This window comes from Geotrypetes seraphini, chromosome 6 (assembly GCF_902459505.1).
Source record: "Geotrypetes seraphini chromosome 6, aGeoSer1.1, whole genome shotgun sequence".
Lineage (NCBI taxonomy): Eukaryota > Metazoa > Chordata > Amphibia > Gymnophiona > Dermophiidae > Geotrypetes > Geotrypetes seraphini.
Window position 1 is genome coordinate 69,342,671 of NC_047089.1, and position 18,255 is coordinate 69,360,925.

General features: G+C 41.3%; 1 protein-coding gene across 1 annotated transcript in view; it reads left to right on the forward strand.

Annotated features, from left to right (window-relative positions):
- The window catches only part of VWA8 (von Willebrand factor A domain containing 8), a 428,432-nt gene that overhangs the window by 307,167 nt on the left and 103,010 nt on the right, over window positions 1-18,255 (forward strand). The window contains exon 37 of the mRNA XM_033948297.1: window positions 2,524-2,728. Coding sequence (XP_033804188.1) covers window positions 2,524-2,728 — 205 coding nt within the window. The remainder of the gene's footprint in view (window positions 1-2,523; window positions 2,729-18,255) is intronic.

Consider the following 18,255-nt stretch of genomic DNA (forward strand, 5'->3'; position numbering starts at 1 on the left):
GTAAAGTGCTGCCTATGCGGCTGGAGCCCCGAGGTTTGTCGGCGGTGGGAGGGTCAGGAGCAGGCCGGATCGACAACGGCAGTAAAAGAAGGGGGAGGGGCCGAACGGAGCAGGGAAGAGATGGGAAGAGAAGGGAAAGGGGGGGTGGGGGAAAATGCTGCTACTGCTTCTGCTTCTGCACAGGAAAGGGGGGGATAGGAGGGAAATGCTGTTGCTGCTGCATAGGGAAGTGGGATGGAAATGCTGCTGCACAGGGAAATGGGGAAAAATGACAGACAGTGGGAGGGAGGGAGACAGAAAGAAAGAAAGAAAGACACAGGGGCAGGGAGAGGGACAGAACGACAGACAGAGAAAGGGGGCCAGAGATAGAGAGTCAGCGGGAGAGGGAAAGGGGGCTGCTTTGGGGGGAGGGGTGTGCTGGGGGGAGACAGAAGGGGCCATGGAGAGATAGGGAAAGGGGGCTGCTTTGGGGGGAGGTGTGCTGGGGACAGACAACTTTGCTCTGGGGGGAAGACAGAAGAGGGCCATGGAGAGACATTTGGGGGGGAGGTGGGTGCTGGGGGCAGACAGCTTTGCTCGGGGAGGAGAGGGGAGACAGAAGGATACAGACAGTGGCCAAGGAGAGAGAGATAAAGAAACACAGACAGACACATCTATTCTAGCACCCGTTAATGTAACGGGCTTAAAGACTAGTATTTCCATATAAGGAAATAGAAACTATGACCCTTAGCAGTAGTGTCACCAGAGTGCCGATAAGGGTGCCATTCTAGTTGCCCTGCTGGATAGTACCTTGAATTTTATGTGATATTCTGTGGGCAATTGGTGGAGCATGCTAAGAATAGACCTCCTTTTACCATTTAAAAGAGAAGCTGCTAAATTTTGAATAACCTGAATTCTAGTAATCTTCTTGACAGACAGACATGTAATGTGAGTTTAAAAATAATAAGCCTTATAATGACATCAACAATTCTGTTACATCTACTCAGGAATCCGTACATTAGGTGATCAGTCCTTTCCTGCAAACCGGGTTTTTCAGAAGTGTGATACTTACAGCTTTCAGCACCTCCCACATTGCCTGTGGAATATAGTGCCCCCTTCAGTTTTTCCTTCTACAAGTGAACTGTGCAGAGGTGTTTCTGATCTGCTCTGCTTAGTTTTTCTTATTTTGGGATTTGTTTGTTCTGAGGATTTGATGCCAAGAGACAATATATTTGGGGAATTCTCTGCCTGGGAAAGAACACAGGTTCCATGGAGCCGGACTGCATCTCACAGAGCAAACTTTTGGGTGAACCTATAGGGCCAGTCTACTGTGTGCTACTTCAGGGCTTGGGATCCATTCCTCTGGGAGCCAGCTCACCTTCTGATTTTTTCACTGGCTTGAGCGCAGGCTGTGGGCACCCTGAATAAGAACCCTCAGGATATCAGGAAACTGGCTATGTTATTTGCCCCCCACCCCCACCCCCTGTCACGCTTTGAGGTTCCATGGGGTGGAGGTTTCAGACAGGGTCATTCCAACTAGCAGCACGAAGATTTTCAGGTTTGGAGTCATTTTTAGAAGTTTTTGAGATAGAAAATCCTTTCCATTTCTTCCAGCTGCAGAGAGAGCTGACAAGTACAGCATCATTATTTCCTATGGGAAAATCAGGGGGTCCAAAAATCTCATTTTTAAGGGTTTCTGGGTCCAGGGTTCAGGTCCCTCACCTCCAAACCCCCTATTTAAGGGTTTTTTTGTTTTCAATAAAGTCTCCATGGGCCATACATGGCACAATTTTTCTGGTGGTGGCCATCTTGGATTTTAAATTATCTTTTTTCTAAAGCCTCTATCTGCCTCAGATCCCCTCAATGTTTACAATAATCAACAAAGATGGACTCCTCAGGGTGTGCTAACACCATTTCTTGTGAAATTTTGCCAGGTGGCTAGTGAAAGAGTATTCATGTATCACTTGCCACAGCGCTTGCGAGGGAAGGGCACGAGCTTCGAGTTTAGCCCCATCCATGTCCTCCATGGTTGGTGAACCACTGTGGGTCTGTGAAATGGGTAAGAAGTCCCATCCACAGCCCAAAATTCATGAAGACATGAAGCACAGATATGTAGAGTCAGTGGAACCCATGAAAGCCCCAGTTGGAGGTTCTGCAGTTGATGATCTGTTCTTCTTACTTGTTCAAGTCTGGGTCCCATGAGGAAGGCATATTTTTATGTTTAAACTAGGATTCTTGTTGGGACGTTGTTTATTCTACGTAATAAAATTTATGCTTTTGGTTTGGACATCATACCTGCCCTTTTTTCTTTTTTTGCTGCGGTTCTAGTTCTTGATTATGTAAGAGTGCCAAACATAATGCAATTAGTAACAAGAGTTATTTTGACTACCTGATTTATCTGGGCCTCAAAATTCATATAAGAATTTAGAATAAGATATAAAAAAACAGAAAATAGGGGCAAGGTAAATATTATCATCTGCCCTTGAGTTTCTTTAAAAGCTAATGTTATACATATTTATGTTATACATTTTGTTGTTTCTCCAGACCGGTACATCAGTCTCCATATACATCATGGATGGCGAAGGTTTCAAACACAGATATGTTGTTGGCGCCACTGAAGGATGGTGGTGTTGTTACTGTTGATACAGGAGGCAGTGTCAGGCTTTGGGAGACAGGGCTTGACAACTTGCAACGCTCTTTGCTGGAGTGGAAAAACATGATTGGACAAGAAGATGGGAGACCCATGCAGGTATTTATCATTTTACATTCTTTTGTTCTTTAGAAGTGGTACATTCAGTCTTCCTTGTATTAGAATTCAGAATGATATACAGTAGTTGTCTGTTACTATACAGATAGATGGGCATAATCAAAAGAAACATCTAAGTCCATTTTGGCCTAACTCATGTCGTCCAAAGTCGGACACAGGATCAAATAATACGTCCAGCTTTTTTTTTTTTTAATTGTCCAACTGTACGTCCAGTCATCTGATCATCCAGACTGCTAAGTCATCCATCTTTATACCCCATTGTCATCCAAAAATTCATCCAAGTCAAAACCGCCTAGAAAAAGACCTTTTGGACATGGGAGGGGCCAGAAAAGTAAGGGACTGGACACCCAGACATGGCAACAGAGTAGTGGGGCACCTTACAGGGCACTGCTGTGAACTTCACAAAAACAGTGCCACATAAACATCTCACAACAGCTCCCTTATAGGTCATGGTGAGCCCCCCACAACACCCACAGAATCTACTAGACCCACCTATCTACCACCTCAATAGCCCTTATGGCTGCAGGAGCCACTTTTATGGCAGTACTAAAGGGTTTGGGGTTTTTTTTGGGGGGTGCACATGTTTCTCCATGAATGCAGTGATTAGAGTGGCTTATGGGCCTGGGTCCTCCTCTCCATGGTTCACTAACCCACCCCCAAGACCACTTAAGCCACCTGTGTGCAGCTCTACTAGGGTTTCCTATGCCAGGCTGCCAGGTGCTGATGTTCTGGAGGCAGATATGTAAAGTTGTTGTTACATTTTTTTATGGGTGTTGGGGGGGGTCATTGATCACGGGCTGTGTGTGGGGGTCTGTACTTTGTGTCTGCAATGCTTATCTGGTCACTTTGGATACCTTTTGTGGACTTAGACCTGGTTTGAGATGGCCTAAGTCAGCGTTCTTCAACCTTTTGACACCTATGGACCGGCAGAAATAAAACAATTATTTTGGGGACCGGCAGTTGAAGAACACTGGGCTAAGTCGTGCCCATCTCCACCCAGTCTCCGCCCCAGACCCCGCCCTCATAATAGTACTAATTGTAACACCATTTTTCCATCCATTTTTCATATATACACACATACAATATAATCATATTAACACATAATGGTTAACCACAAAATTAAAATACACAAAGCACACTGTATGCTTTTCAGCATTCATTCCTACCAGAAAACAGATAACTCCATGCAAATGCAGGACCAAAAACTAAAAGTATGAATATTCACAAACAAACCCTAAGATGCAAGACTCTGCAAGAAGTACAACCCTCAGAGAAAAACAAACAAATGCATTTCTTCCTGAACAGACAGTTAGAACAGACAATTAGGGCAGATGTAAAATCACTAAATAAAAAAAATAAAAGCATTTCCCCTACCATTGTCTCTCCCTCCATGTGCCTTGCCTTATGGCCTGCCCCCTGGTGTTAGCTTCAGTCCACGGTGTGATCAACACAGGGTCTTTGGGCCGGCTCCCTGAGTGCTGCATTGCACAAAACTGTGGGAAGCGGCTCCTTGCACGTGTCCCGCGGCTTATCTAGAAGCCTTCCCTCTGACATTGCGACGTCAGAGAGAAGGCTTTCAGGTCAGGCGCAGGCCGCGGGTAGGAGCCTTTTCCAAAGGCTTTGTACACTGCAGCACTCAGGGAGCCAGCCCGAAGATGCCACATTGATCATACCGAGGTCCGGTGGCTACAGAACAATCTCTTGGGCCCGATGGAGATGCCGGCCCTGTGGACCAGCAGAAAATTTCTGCGGGCTGGCACCAGTCCACGGACCAGCGGTTGAAGAACATTGGCCTAAGTCACAACGCCCAAGTTCCGTCTAGGCAGTGTTGTAAAACCTTCAGTTATACATGCAGTACGACTAAGTCTAGGACGGCCCACGTCCCGCCCTCACCACTCCTCCTAAAACACCCCCTTTTAGCTCTGGTTGTTCAGCAGCACTGTGAAGGCCTAAGTCGTTTTTAAATACATCTAAAACCCTGTTCGATTATCAGCACTTGGACGTTTTTTGGTACTGATCATCCAAGTGCTGATTTAGGCCAGTTTTTAGCCATTTTTCTGTTTTGATTATGAGCCCCCATAATGTATTGGAGGTAAGGAATGGCTTTGCCATAGAGCTGCTGCCTCAGCACCCTGAGGTTGTGAGATCGAATCCCAGAATTGCTCCTTGTGACCCTGGGCAAGTTACTTAATCCTCCATTGCCCCAGGTACAAAATAAGTATCTGTAAATAAGTAAACCGCATTAAATGTGTAATCACAAAAAGGCAGTATACAGGTCCTGTTCCCTTTCTTGTCCCCTTTCCCCTATATAGAGAATATACAAGCAGTCCTCAACCTTACTATATTTGTTTTCCAACAGTCTAAACTTAGAGTTTTTGCATATAAGCAATGTGTACTGTCATCAGCTGCTAGACTTTTATTACCTGTAGAGAGCAGTACCCAAGCAGCACGGCAAGGAACTGAAGGCTGGACCTCATGCCATGAGCAACAGTAGTAATTGGAAAGTTACTGAGATCATGGCCTGTCATACAATAAAAATTTCACATAGCATCTTCCTGCTCAACAGTTCTTGCCCGATGGTCCTGCTCTTTCTAACTTTTAGCCATGAGTCCTTCCACATTCTCTTTTTTTACTTCTTCTGTCCCAGTGGTGAATTCCAAACCTCCTCTACTCAAGCACTTCAAGTCCTTTGCCGCACTCCTTTCACACAACTTTATATGAGAATTCATGGTGCCTTTTAGGTCTCCTGTTCATTTAGGGCACTTCCTGCCAGCACAGACAGACTGCCTTTTATTTTTGTGATGAAGTGGAATATGATTGAGGAAGGACCTATTCCTATAAATCTGCCTTAGTACTTTTTAGGCCTTGGTTACTCTGCTGGGGTAGAGTGTGCAGATGGGTTTGTTTTGCATATTACATGAATACACCTCATTCATAAGCCAGTATGTCTATGTGGGGTATGATCTCAATGTCAAATGTGCTGTAAGTGCTTGTCTGTCTTAATATTTGCAGTGAGTTAGAGAGAGTTTCCTTCTGGATCTCATGTTCCTTGGGTCTCATAAGTGCATTCTGTAAAGGCTTGGATGTGAATGGCAAGCTCTGTTGCAGTGACTGCAGCGGACTGCAGATGTGGCTATGTCCAAGATGGGGGTTTCTATCACCACTGCTGGCTCAAAGCTGTCAATGGTGCAGCTTACCTCTGGCTCTCCCTCCCTGGAATCATTGACACATGTTGTCACTAGTGCTCACATTTTCATTTAGCAGCTTCACCACCACTGTTGCTTTCAAATGTCTTTGTTTCTCCCCCAAACAGCTGTTCCACCAGTGAGAAAAGAAGGAGTGTCTAAATTTATTTCTTATGAATTAAGTAAAATCACATACTATTCCAACTACAATATTACATTTCTATACAATTCTATACTACAATATTACATCCACTAACAGCCCTTATTACTATGAAATTACTTGTCATTTCCTTTCATATTAATATTTGGCAAGCACAGTAGAAGATACTATAACCAGATCAGTCAACAACCTGAAGAGTAAAATTTTTCCCTCTCCAAAGAAACTCAATGAACAGAAACTTGTCTTTATGGATCCATCAGGGGTCAGTCAATAATCAAAACACGATTTCCAAAATTCAGGGATTAGTCCTAAAGCCCAAACAAAGAGAATAATCTCTTAGTTCTCTGTTGCTTCAGCAGGAGAGTGAAAGCTCCTCACAGACACAATCCTCTGAAAATCATTCGGGGTCTGTCACATCTCCAGCCCTATTTGCTTTGTTTTCTGCAGTCCCACTCCCGACACTTCATCTGTGAACACAGAAAATAAATATTTGTTAAACAATTCAGCCTTGCCTTTATCAGCTTCTACATATTCCTCCCCTTCACTTTTGAGTCTCACAGTGCCACTTTTGCACTTTCTCCTATTACTAATATATCTAAAAAATGTTTTTGTCCCCCAGTTTTACAGCGCCTGGTATATTTTCTTCCATTTGCATATTTGCTTTCCTGACTACTTGACCAGCCTCTCTTAAACTTTCCAGATATTTTTGCCTGTCTTCTTTCTACAATCTTTTGTAGTTTATGAAAGCTAATCTTTTTCCTTACCTTTTCAGCTACAACTTTAAAAACCACAGCAGCCTTCTTTTCCTCTTTCTTTTCTTACAAAATAGTTTGTTGCCTTCCATTGTTTTCCTACTTCTTCCAAATGTTCCCATCCAGACAACAATTCCTTGACATAATCCTCCATCTAAACAAAGATTTGTTTTTTTTTTAAAGTTTAAAACCTTTACTTTTGAATGAGCCCTATCTATACCTGTCTTAATATTAAACCACACCATGCGGTGATCACTGGATACCAAATGATCACCTACTATAACATCAGAAACACTTTCCCTGTTTGCAAGCACTAAGTCCATATGGCCCCCATCCCACATGGGTTCTATTACCAACTGGTGGAACAAATCTCCTTGTAGAGAATTCAAGTTCTCCTTACTTCTAGGAAATCCTACAATAGGGATATCCCAATAAACATCTGGCATATTAAAATTTCCTATTAGTAGTACTTAACCTTTTACAGTTATAGATTGAATGTATTAAATCTCTGTCCACTTCTTCCATCTGTGAAGGAGACCTGTATATCATACCAATATAAATATATTTTCCATTCCCTCTTTCCAATTTGACCCACAATGCTTCTTCCTTACCTTGTAGATCCTGCAATTGTGTGGCTCTAATATGATCTTTAACATATAATGCCACTCCCCCTCCTTTTCTTCCTATCCTGTCTTCCTGAGAAGATTATATCCAGGTATATCTGTGTCTCAGTCATGGCTTTCCTTGAACCACATCTCCCTGATTGCCACTAAATCCAATTCAACCTCTTCCATCACAGCCTCTAGATCAAGAACCTTGTTTCCCATACTTCGAGCGTTAGTATATACTGCTTTCCAGATATTGCCCCTTTTTCTCATTTGTGTAAAGTTATTTAGTGATTCACTTACCTGGGGGTTTTGATCAACTTGCCTCGATGATTCTAGTGTAAAGCCCTCTTCAGTAGGTTAGCTAGTCTGCTGCTGAAGACATTTCTTCCCTTCTTTGATAGATGCACATCAACCCTGCTCAGCAGCCCTTGAAAAATCATCTCAAGGTCCACAAATTTAGCTGCTTCTCTATCTTTTCCATTGACTCATCACAAGCCACATATGTTGTTTTGGAACTTTCCAGTGCAGTTTCGCAAACAGACCAACAAATAGCTTCTCTTTTTGCCAGATGGATCGGATTGTTTATTCATTAACATTAAACTCATGGCTAACAGCAGAAACAGACTTGCCAGAACGAAGCCTGTCTAACACACATATTATGTCACTAAGACACATCATCATGTGCTTCTTTCTTTTTGGAGTTGTTGCTTGCAACTCACTCCCTGGATGCTTGGTGGCCATTTTCAGAAGCAAAAGTGAAAGCAAAGAAGGCAAATTTGTAAAATGTGCAGGTCTGCGAATATGCAAACACAGTGGCCCATCTCCCAGTGCATTCTGGGATGTACTGGGAGATGGACCTAAGATTCCAGTTGGCCCAGATGCCTAAGGCCCCTCCTACAGGAGGGACCTTAAGAGCCTGGGCCAATCAGGCCCTTAGGCCCCTCTCTGATGCATCTCATGATGCACAGGTTAGGGGCAGGCCTGCCATTGCAGCAGAGGCGGGCCTGCCAGTCAGACGCAGACAGGAGCCGGCCAGCCAGCCAATATCAAAGGTTAGAGGGGGGTCCAGGGGGGTTCCAGTAGGAGGGATTGGGTATCCCTCCTGCCGGCGATCTACAGGGGGGTTTCCCGCAGGAAATGCGTTGAAATAAAGGTCAAAGATAAATTGTTGGTAATATCTTTTTGCAGGACTAAGTAAATACATTTGTGATTGGTTTTTGCAAATGTTATCCTTCCCTCATTAGGTCTGTGCAGACTGAGCTACAGTGGATGTTGCCAAAATATATAAGTAGATTTTTGGTTGTCTTGCAAAAAAGCTGTTTGCTTTCCTAATTTTAAAGAGTTCTAAAGTTAAAGGATTAAGGGTGATGTGTTTGCAGAAAGGATGAGAAAACCTGAAGGGACTGATGCATGGCTTCCTAATTCAAGAGTAACACCAAGTTTTGCTGCTTAATGCAGTAGCCAAATAATAAGCAAATTGGCTCTGAACAAAAAAAAACAAAAAACCCCTGTGCTAACATAGGACAGTGCACTAGTGCTGCCCAATTCAGGGAAAAAAATTTTGATTCGATTCAGCCTATTGAATTAATTTTTCAATTCGATTCGATTTTGCTGCCCAATTGAGTGGGGTTTTTTGTTTTTTTTTCCAAACATCCTGGTGGGTTTATTTTATAGCCTCTTCACCCCCTTTGCCCTCTCCTACCCACACTGGTGCTGTGGTGTAAACAAACAAAAAAACCTTTTTCTCTCTCTGTTAAATCCCAGCTCACGTTCGAGGTCTAACACCACCTCTGGCAGGATACACATTTCAAATCTGACATATTGTAATCACAAAATAGAAAATTTTTTTTCTACCTTTTGTTGTCTGGTCATTATTCAAATCATGTTGTCTTCTGATAGATAGTAGCAATGGACATTAGCATCCTTTCACTCTTATCAGGTATGCATAAAAACACGGGCATTAACTATCCTTAAACTAAATCTCATGTGCTGTCAGTTCTAGTATCAACAACCTAGCTAAAAAAAACATAACTATACAAACTATATTAAAATATAGTAGAACTTAGGAGGCTGATGTCATCAAGAAGAGAACACTTGTGAAATATGCAACATATATGGAAAATGGAAACATAGGATGTGCAGCATATGCATTGAAAAACCAGCTTAGAAATCACAAAGCATATACATTGATAAACCAGATTTAGAAATCATGTAATGATCTAAAAAGGGGAGCATAACCTTGCAGACTATATGGAGATATAGTAGAATGTACAGGGCTAATGTCATAAGGCGAAAAGCACTTGAGTAAAACAGAGGCTGGAGAAGCTGGGGCTCTTTTCCCTGGAAAAGCAGAGACTTAGAGGGAATATGATAGAAACTTACAAGATTATGAAGGGTATAGAGAAGGTAGAGAGGGACAGATTCTTCAGACTGGCAGGGGCAACAAAAACTAGAGGGCACTCAAAAAAATTGAAGGGAGACAGATTCAGAACAAATGCTAGGAAGTTCTTCTTCACTCGGAGGGTGGTGGACACCTGGAACTCGCTTCCAGAAGAGGTGGTAGAGCAGAGTACGATTTTGGGTTTCAAAATGGGATTGGACGAGTTCTTGAAGGAAAAGGAGATTGAAGGGTATAATTAGAGGAATACTATACAAGCAAAATGTCTTAAATAATAGATAACTTACAGGTCATTGACCTGGGGGGCCGCCGCGGGAGCGGACTGCTGGGCAGGATGGACCTGTGGTCTGACTCGGCAGAGGCTATGCTTATGTTCTTATGTTCTTAATATCTAAGAGAATAGTGAGGAAGGAGGTCATAAAACATTAAAACAGCTTGTGTAAAAAATGTAATGGAGGAGCACCAAACAGATACTAAAAAGAGCCATGCTTAGTAAAATAAGTGAACCATATTAAACCAGAAAGGAGCCATGCTTAATGGAATGAAGGAAACTGTGGTAAAAAGCAGACTTCACATATCTAGTAAGAAAAACAGAATACAGGAGGAGCATAAAACACAAGAGGGCGACCACTGGAACAACCATGCAGAGCCAGAACTAGAAACCGGAATGAACCTGAATTAAAGTGTGGGAAGAAGTTCCACAGAGTAAAAAGCAGGCCATAAATCTGACCACAGTACCTTAAAATATAGAACGCTGAGAGTTGGAACCACTATAACCAAGAAGAAGGAAATTAGAATCTCAACCGGGAGAGCACACCATATCATAATACTAAAAGTAAAGAAGTAAAAATAAAGAGATGAAAAACAATAGGTGAACCTTACCGTGGGTAGTCAAGCTGAAGCATCCAAATCACAACGAAAGTGAAAGTAAAAAATGGTGCGAGAGACGTTAGAGCTTAAAAGCAAAAGGAGTGAGTGTTTACGTGACCGTGGTGTATAGGAAAAGACACAAAAGTCGCGAAAATTGAAAGAGGAACTTGGGTAGGCAGGGAAACGTCAAATATTGAAAAGGAAATAATGATGACCAAGCAAGAAAAATAAATAAAGAAAAATGGAGCAAAAATGAAAAATAGGGAGATAGCATAGACAAAACAAACAGGGATCTAAACGGGGGAAAGGACAGGAAAACCACAAAATAAAACTACAATGCACGGGGCATTTGCCTATCAGTAAGAAATCAGCTTGTGTATGCTAAGGAACTGGTGACATGAAACCCCGGCAGTTGCAAGATTTGCAGGACTTCTACGGCTCCACCTCATGCTTTAGGAGGGTTGGTCCATGAATCAGCCAGGTCGATTTAAAAAAAATAAAATAAAATAAATCGATTTGAATCGATTCAACTGATTTGAATCGGTGAATTGATTTGAATTGGAAATTGGGCAGCACTACAGTGTACTGGACATGTGTTAATGGAAGCTATGCCTTCTGTACAAATTGGCAGCAGAGTTGCATGTGCTGAAATGCTGTTCTGTGCCTAAAAGCTTTACAGTACCAATGCGAGTGGGTGCTGAAAAATTCTCAGCCCAACCGACTTCCTAAATTTTGCCACTGTAGCTCAAAAGAGTGTTTTATTTTGCAAAGTGCCAATTTGCAGAATCATAATGCTATATTTTGACATTGTTTCAGATTATTGATCAGAGCTCCCATGGTAAAGCCAACTGTGCAAATCCCAAACCTGTAGAATAGTGCAGAAAAAAGCTCTTCAGTGCTCAAAGAAAATGCTATTCAAATCATGTGCATACTGTAAAAATGAAAATAAGGGGGAGGAATGTGCTTGGAGCATGCATAAGGTGACCATACGTCCCGTTTTGAATGGGACAGTCCCGTTTTTGGATCCCCTGTCCTGTTGTCCCCACACACAGCTTCGGGATGCCAAAATGTCCCATTTTCAGGGACAGTGTCCCGAAGCTGTGTGCGGGGACAACGGGACAGGCGATCGCTTCCTGTCCCTCCCTTCCGCACCAAAAAAAAAAAAAAGCCTCCCTCCAGGCCCAATTTAAACCCTCCCTCCAGGTCCGCCGCCACTGCTCCTCTGCTTACCTCCCTGCCGCTAATCACGCCCAGAAGCCTTCTTCCCGACGTCAATTCTGACGTCGGAGAGGACGTTCCAGCCCAGCCAGGCAGCGATCAATATTGCCATTTATAAAATTTGGCCCTTAATGTTCACCACCAGTGTGGTGAACCAGGCTGTTCACAAAGGATCTATTCTAGACAAACCAAATTTCAATAGATGTCATTGCACTGATAGTCACTTTGCAATCAGCGGCCTTTGTAATCCTCTATCTGCCATCTAGTCTCCAGCAATCCTTCCACAAGCATGGTCACCTTTCTTTTCTCCCCACAAACAGTTCCACAAGATGTTCTTCATTTAAAGACACTTGTGTAACTTGTGATATGTACTTGTTACTGAAGATCTCGGCAAAAGCCCTTCACAAGTCATGAGAATAAAACAACCGTCTAGTAGCATTCTTGTGAAGTTGTTTGTTTCTTAATTGGTGCCAAGTTTTCATTCTCATCAGTAGAACATTAGCACCACCTAGGGGCTAAATAAACTCATATTCTTGTTTTTGATCAATAAACAATTCTTTCTAATGTGGGTTTATCAGGTTCCTTTGGTTATAGATTTTTTTTTTCCTACAAAGGGAATACTGAAATCATTTTTTCACTCCTAGAAAAACAGAAAACCTCACAAAAGTTTACTGTGTAATTATACAGATAATCTATGATACACTAGACCAGTGGTTCCCAACCCTGTCCTGGAGGAACACCAGGCCAATTGGGTTTTCAGGCTAGCCCTAATGAATATGCATGAAGCAAATTTGCATGCCTATCACTTCCATCATATGCAAATCTCTCTCATGCATATTCATTAGGGCTAGCCTGAAAACCCAATTGGCCTGGTGTTCCTCCAGGACAGGGTTGGGAATTACTGCACTAGACATTGGCTGTGAGTACAACTTTTGGAACCTGCTTTGTATAAATCGGGATATAAATCAATAAACTATAAACTAGACATTCAGATTGGGGTGGAGATGGAGGTGGATATGGAGAGGGATAGGGATATGATGTATTCCAGAAAGGCATTTAAGATCTGGTGTTAAATGATCATAATAATTACAAGTCAAAGATCTTGATGCTTTTTTGGAGTGTGTTTCTGTTTCTCTCTATGCTTATTTTTATCTCTATTTTGTTTACTTTAATTATTATTTTAATTCTATCTTTAAATTATTTATTCATTACTTGTTGGAATATTTCATTTCTATCTCTATCTCTACCTCTGTCTTTTTATTTTTATTTTTCATACTGTTTCTTCAGGTACTTTAGTTAGATTGTGAGCCTTTGGGACAGTTAGGGAATTTCCAAGTACCTAGCTTATTTATTTAGTTTTTATTTATTGTATCTTTAATGCATCATTTTTGTAAACCGCTTAGAAACCTCACGGTTATTAGCGGTATATAAGAATTAAATTAAATTAAAAAATAACTATGTTGGCATGACAATTTTACATATGTTGCCAAAACATAGATATTTAGTAGTTAAAGCAGAAAGGAATAATTTACAAAGAAATAGTAAAAGAAGTAAAATAAAATTACAATGTATAGAGAGGACAATAACAAAAACACGTTCTGGTTCTGAACTATTTTGTCCCTGGGTCAGGTCACTTTTTTCTGGGTGGCGGGATACAATATATTTTGCTGCAATAGATGATATTATTGCTGACCATTACAGATGGTGCAAGAGAGTAGGGGGGAGGGGAGGTAGAGGGAAACGGGAACAGATGAGATGAATTGCAGAAAATAATGCGAGTGGGAAGTGGAATGAGGAAGGAAAAGAGCATGGTTAATAAATATAAATAAATGAATTCAATTGTAAACTTAATTTAAAAAATTAAAATACTTTGAGTATATTGCTCAGCTATTCTAGCCAACATACCAGTAATGAAATAAAAAACAACAAGAACCAACAATACTCAAATGTAGTAGAGGAAAACATAGGAAAGGAGTTGATTGGACAGAGTGTAAAAAGGTTATAATATCCTTGTATTGACCCATAGTGTGGCCACACTTCGAATATTGTGTGCAATTCTGGCCACTGCATCTCAAACAAGATATAGCGGAATTAGAAAAGGTACAGAGAACGGCGACAAAAATGATAAACGACTTCCCTAAGAGGACAAGCTAAAGCAGCTAAGACTCTTCAGCCTGGAGAAGAGATGGCTCAGGGGAGATATGATAGAGGTCTCTAAAGTACTGAGTGGTGTGGAACAGCTAGATATGAATAGCTTGTTTTCTCTTTCCAAAAATGCTAGGACTAGGGGGATGAAGCTACTAAGTCGCAGATTTAAAACAAACTGGAGAAAATATTTCTTGACTGAACATGTAATTAAACTCTGGAATTTATTGGTGGACACAATTATCTTAACAGGGTTTAAATTAGGATTGGATAACCTTCCTAAAAGAATGTAAGCTATATACCACTTATATATCTAAGCAGCTTACAGCAAATAGTGATCAGGTACTCTTGAGTGTTTCCCTATCTATCCTGGCAGGCTTACAGTCTAACCTGATACAATGGAGGATTCAATGACTTGCCCAGGGTCACAAGGAGCAGCACTGGGATTGAACCCACAACTTCAGGGTGCTGAGGCAGCAGCTCTAACCATCAGGTCATTCTTCGGAATCTTGACAGGAACCTCTTATGCTCTCCATACACATAAAGACACTTTCTCTCCTCATCCCTTTCAGTTCCCTCCTGTTAAAGGCTGATCAAATTTCAGTTTTGGCTTTGGTGCCAAAACTAACCCCAAATCTGATTTTGGCTACAGATGCCAGTGCATTTTCATCTGAAATTGAAACTCTCCCTCCCTTTCCCTACAAAAAAGCATGACTGCTCTCTGCTTCCCCCACCCAATGAAAAGCCACTGCCCTCTTACCATCTGTAGGCCTTTCCTGAGCCTCCCTTAGAAGCTTTGATGGTCTTGTCAGGGCAGAAGCAATCCCCAGTTGCTCCTGCCTGTGCTAGCTCTACAATCAAAATGGCTGCCATGATTTCCCACAGTTGTTTTATAAGACTGCCATAAGAGGCCATAGTGGCCATTTTTAATGTGAAGTCAACATGGGCAGGAATGACTAGAGATTGTTTCTACCCCAATGAGGCCATTAGACAACCAGACTTCTATGGTAGGCCCTGGGAGGGCTTATGAATGTTGGGAGGATGGCAGGTTTTGGTTGGGAGGGGGGACCATGCAGCCCACTTTTGGTCAGGGGAAAGGCTATGTCATCAGGTTTCAGTTTCAACTGAAACAGAACCTATGGCTGAAATTTGCTGCACGGTTTCATCACATTTCATCCCCCTCAACACTCTAGAACGTACAAGAGATACAAATGCAGGTCATAGAGTTATAAAATATACTCTTAAGTTGTAATGCCATTCTAGATTTGTTTTGATATATTTTGGAATTTTCATAATAAACTTTTTTATGGGTAGCATCTCAAAAACTTCTGATATCAAATCCTTAACTGAGGATGATAATAGGCCCTTCCATTTAAGGCTGTTTTTCTATTAAAGATAAGGACAATATTCACAAATAACAGATGTAATCCTTTCTGAAGAGAATTGTCAGAAAAAGTTTAATAAAGAAAATATTGGAGATAATTCTGTTTTCGTTTTAGCCTGTAGCTTTTTTAGCCAGCAGATTAACCATTCCCCCTAACTGCATCCATGGCATCCTGTTTGTCTGCCTTGTCTGTTTAGATTGTAAGCTCTTTCAAGCAAGGACTGTCTCCTTTATGACTCTGTACAGCGTTGTGTAAGTCTGGTAGCACTATAGAAATAATTAATAGTAGTAGTAGTTTTTAATGGATTTTACAAAGATTTATAGGTACCAGTGGTGTAGTAAGGGGGGGCGGAGGGATACCAGGCCCGTCCGCCTCCCCCGCTCCTTCCCTGCCCCCCCCCCCACTAATGCACATTTGCTTCTCTTCCCTTCCCCTGTACCCCTTTAACATTCAGAGCACGAGCAGCAACTCCAGCCTGCTGGTCGCACCATCATTGGCTCTTCCTCTGATGTCACTTCCTGGACCTAGGCCTAGGAAGTGATGTCAGCCGGCAGGTTGAGGTTGCTGCTCGCGGCCCGAATGTTAAAGAGGTACAGGGGAAGGGGCACAGGTGCATGCAGGGAAGGAGTGTATGGGGTGAGGGGAAGGGCACCACCAACCACCCTGGGCGCCTCTCACCCTCACTATGCCACTGATAGGTACTTCTTTACAGAAAATTTTAATTTAAACACAAATGTCAAACCATATAAATAGGAGAATCTCCTTCTCTTTCACAAGCACCATATAGAGAAGAGGGAAAGGAAACCATTTAATTGTGTCTTAAAATAAAATAATAAATCATTTGTAAAAATATTTATGTGGTTTCCTTAAATACTTATATTCCACCTATCAAATACTCTTGGATAACAATAATAGAAACATGCTTTTAAAAAAACATATAAAATGCACATCATTACAAATAACATATAACAGCAAACATTACAGCAGCTATATCATATGATAGCACAGCACAGACATAACCCAGACTTTTAGTTCTGCCATTTTGCAAAGTCTAGTAAAAAAAAATGTTTTAAAATAAGTCACTAATTGAGTCTTGTAATGAAGTTTAATGGTACATTCCTAAGCATGGAACCTGTAATGGAAAAAAGCATTCTGCTGTAAACCTTGAAGCAGAAGCTGTTTTATTGTAGGGACACACAAAAGGTTCTATTGAGCAGAGCTTAATGCAGGTGAAGATTAATAGGACACCAAGATATTCACAAGATACGGAAAAAAGAAAGTCTCCATGCACTACTTTGAACAGTAGAGTTGCTAGTTTATATCTTCAGGCCATCTCTGTCTGCAACCAATGCAGCATCATAGTAGACATATCAAGTTATAAAGCAGATGGCAGCATTTTGAACAAACATTAAAGCTTTTACCATAGATGCTACAGCCAGTTCTTAATATGAGGAATTTCAGTAGCTCAATAATGCTGAAAAAAATGGCTGGAAAACAGCCTGGAAATCAGTAGTTTAAAGAAAAGGCCTCAAATGACAAAGCGGGCAGGCAGATCTTTTTATAAACAACCTGACCACTTGTTTTAAATGTGTAATCATAAAAAAGTGACTCAAATACCAGACTAAGGTGTAAGACCTCAAGTGAAATCTCAGTGGAAATCTTGACCCAAAAATACAAAGTCTAGGATAGACTGCAGGCATGACTAGCATTTAGGCCCAACTAGATAGGCGCCTATCTAAATTGAACGACAAGCCCAATTAAGCTTCTTAATCAGCAATGATTGAAACTTAGGCGCCTATCAAGAAAGAGTGATTTTGTAACAAGGCGCCTCTAAATATTTAGGTGGCCTTTAAAAAAATAGGCGCTATGCCTGTTAGGCATGGGCGTAGCTACGTTTTAGGCGCCTTGTCTTAAGCATGCTTAAGTGTTCGCATGGATGCCTAACTTTTAGTTGTGCCTAGAGGTGGCCTATTTATTGGGCGCTGCTCAGCATGATTCACTAAACAGCAGCCAACTGTACTTGAATCGCGCTGAACGGTGTCTATATTGGCGCCTAACTTTTGGGCACTTCTTATAGAATTATTGCCTTAGGATCTATTTTCTACTTTCAAGACCAACCCTGGCTACATTCCAAAGTTCTGAATTGAGCGTACTTCTATATTTAAAAGCTCAATATGACTGGAAAAGAGCAACATAACCATTATATTGTCTGCAACTATATGTAAAAAACAAATTTGAAGAAATCACATAATGACTTCAAATAAATATTAAATAAAACAGATGATAATGCAATACATAGCAGACTGGTCTTGCATGTGTTCCCTGAGAAGTATGACTGAAAAGTCCAAAACTCCACCTCACAATATTCAAGAAAGAGATATATGGCTGAATCCATCAACTTAGAGCAGCCACCTCCAATATATATTGAGCAATAAGTATGACTGAAACCAAGCAAAAATTATAGGTCTGATATCTACCTCGACTAAACTCACAAGCAGAATAAGGTAGTCAAAAGTTTCAAAAGCAGAAACAATATCAGAAAGACATGACCTTCTGGAAAATGTTAGTATGAGATCAGATAAGAAATAGGAAGAGACTCTACTCCATTTTAGTATCTAAATTCACACTGGCTAACATCCAGTAATTTACTACCCTTGAGAAACTCTTGAACTTTACAGCATCACTTCTACCATAATTTTGACCTAAAAAGGAAGACTTTATATTATACTGTCTTGAGAACTACAAGCACTTTTATAACTGGCTGCATGCTTGCTTCAAGGGCAAAGAT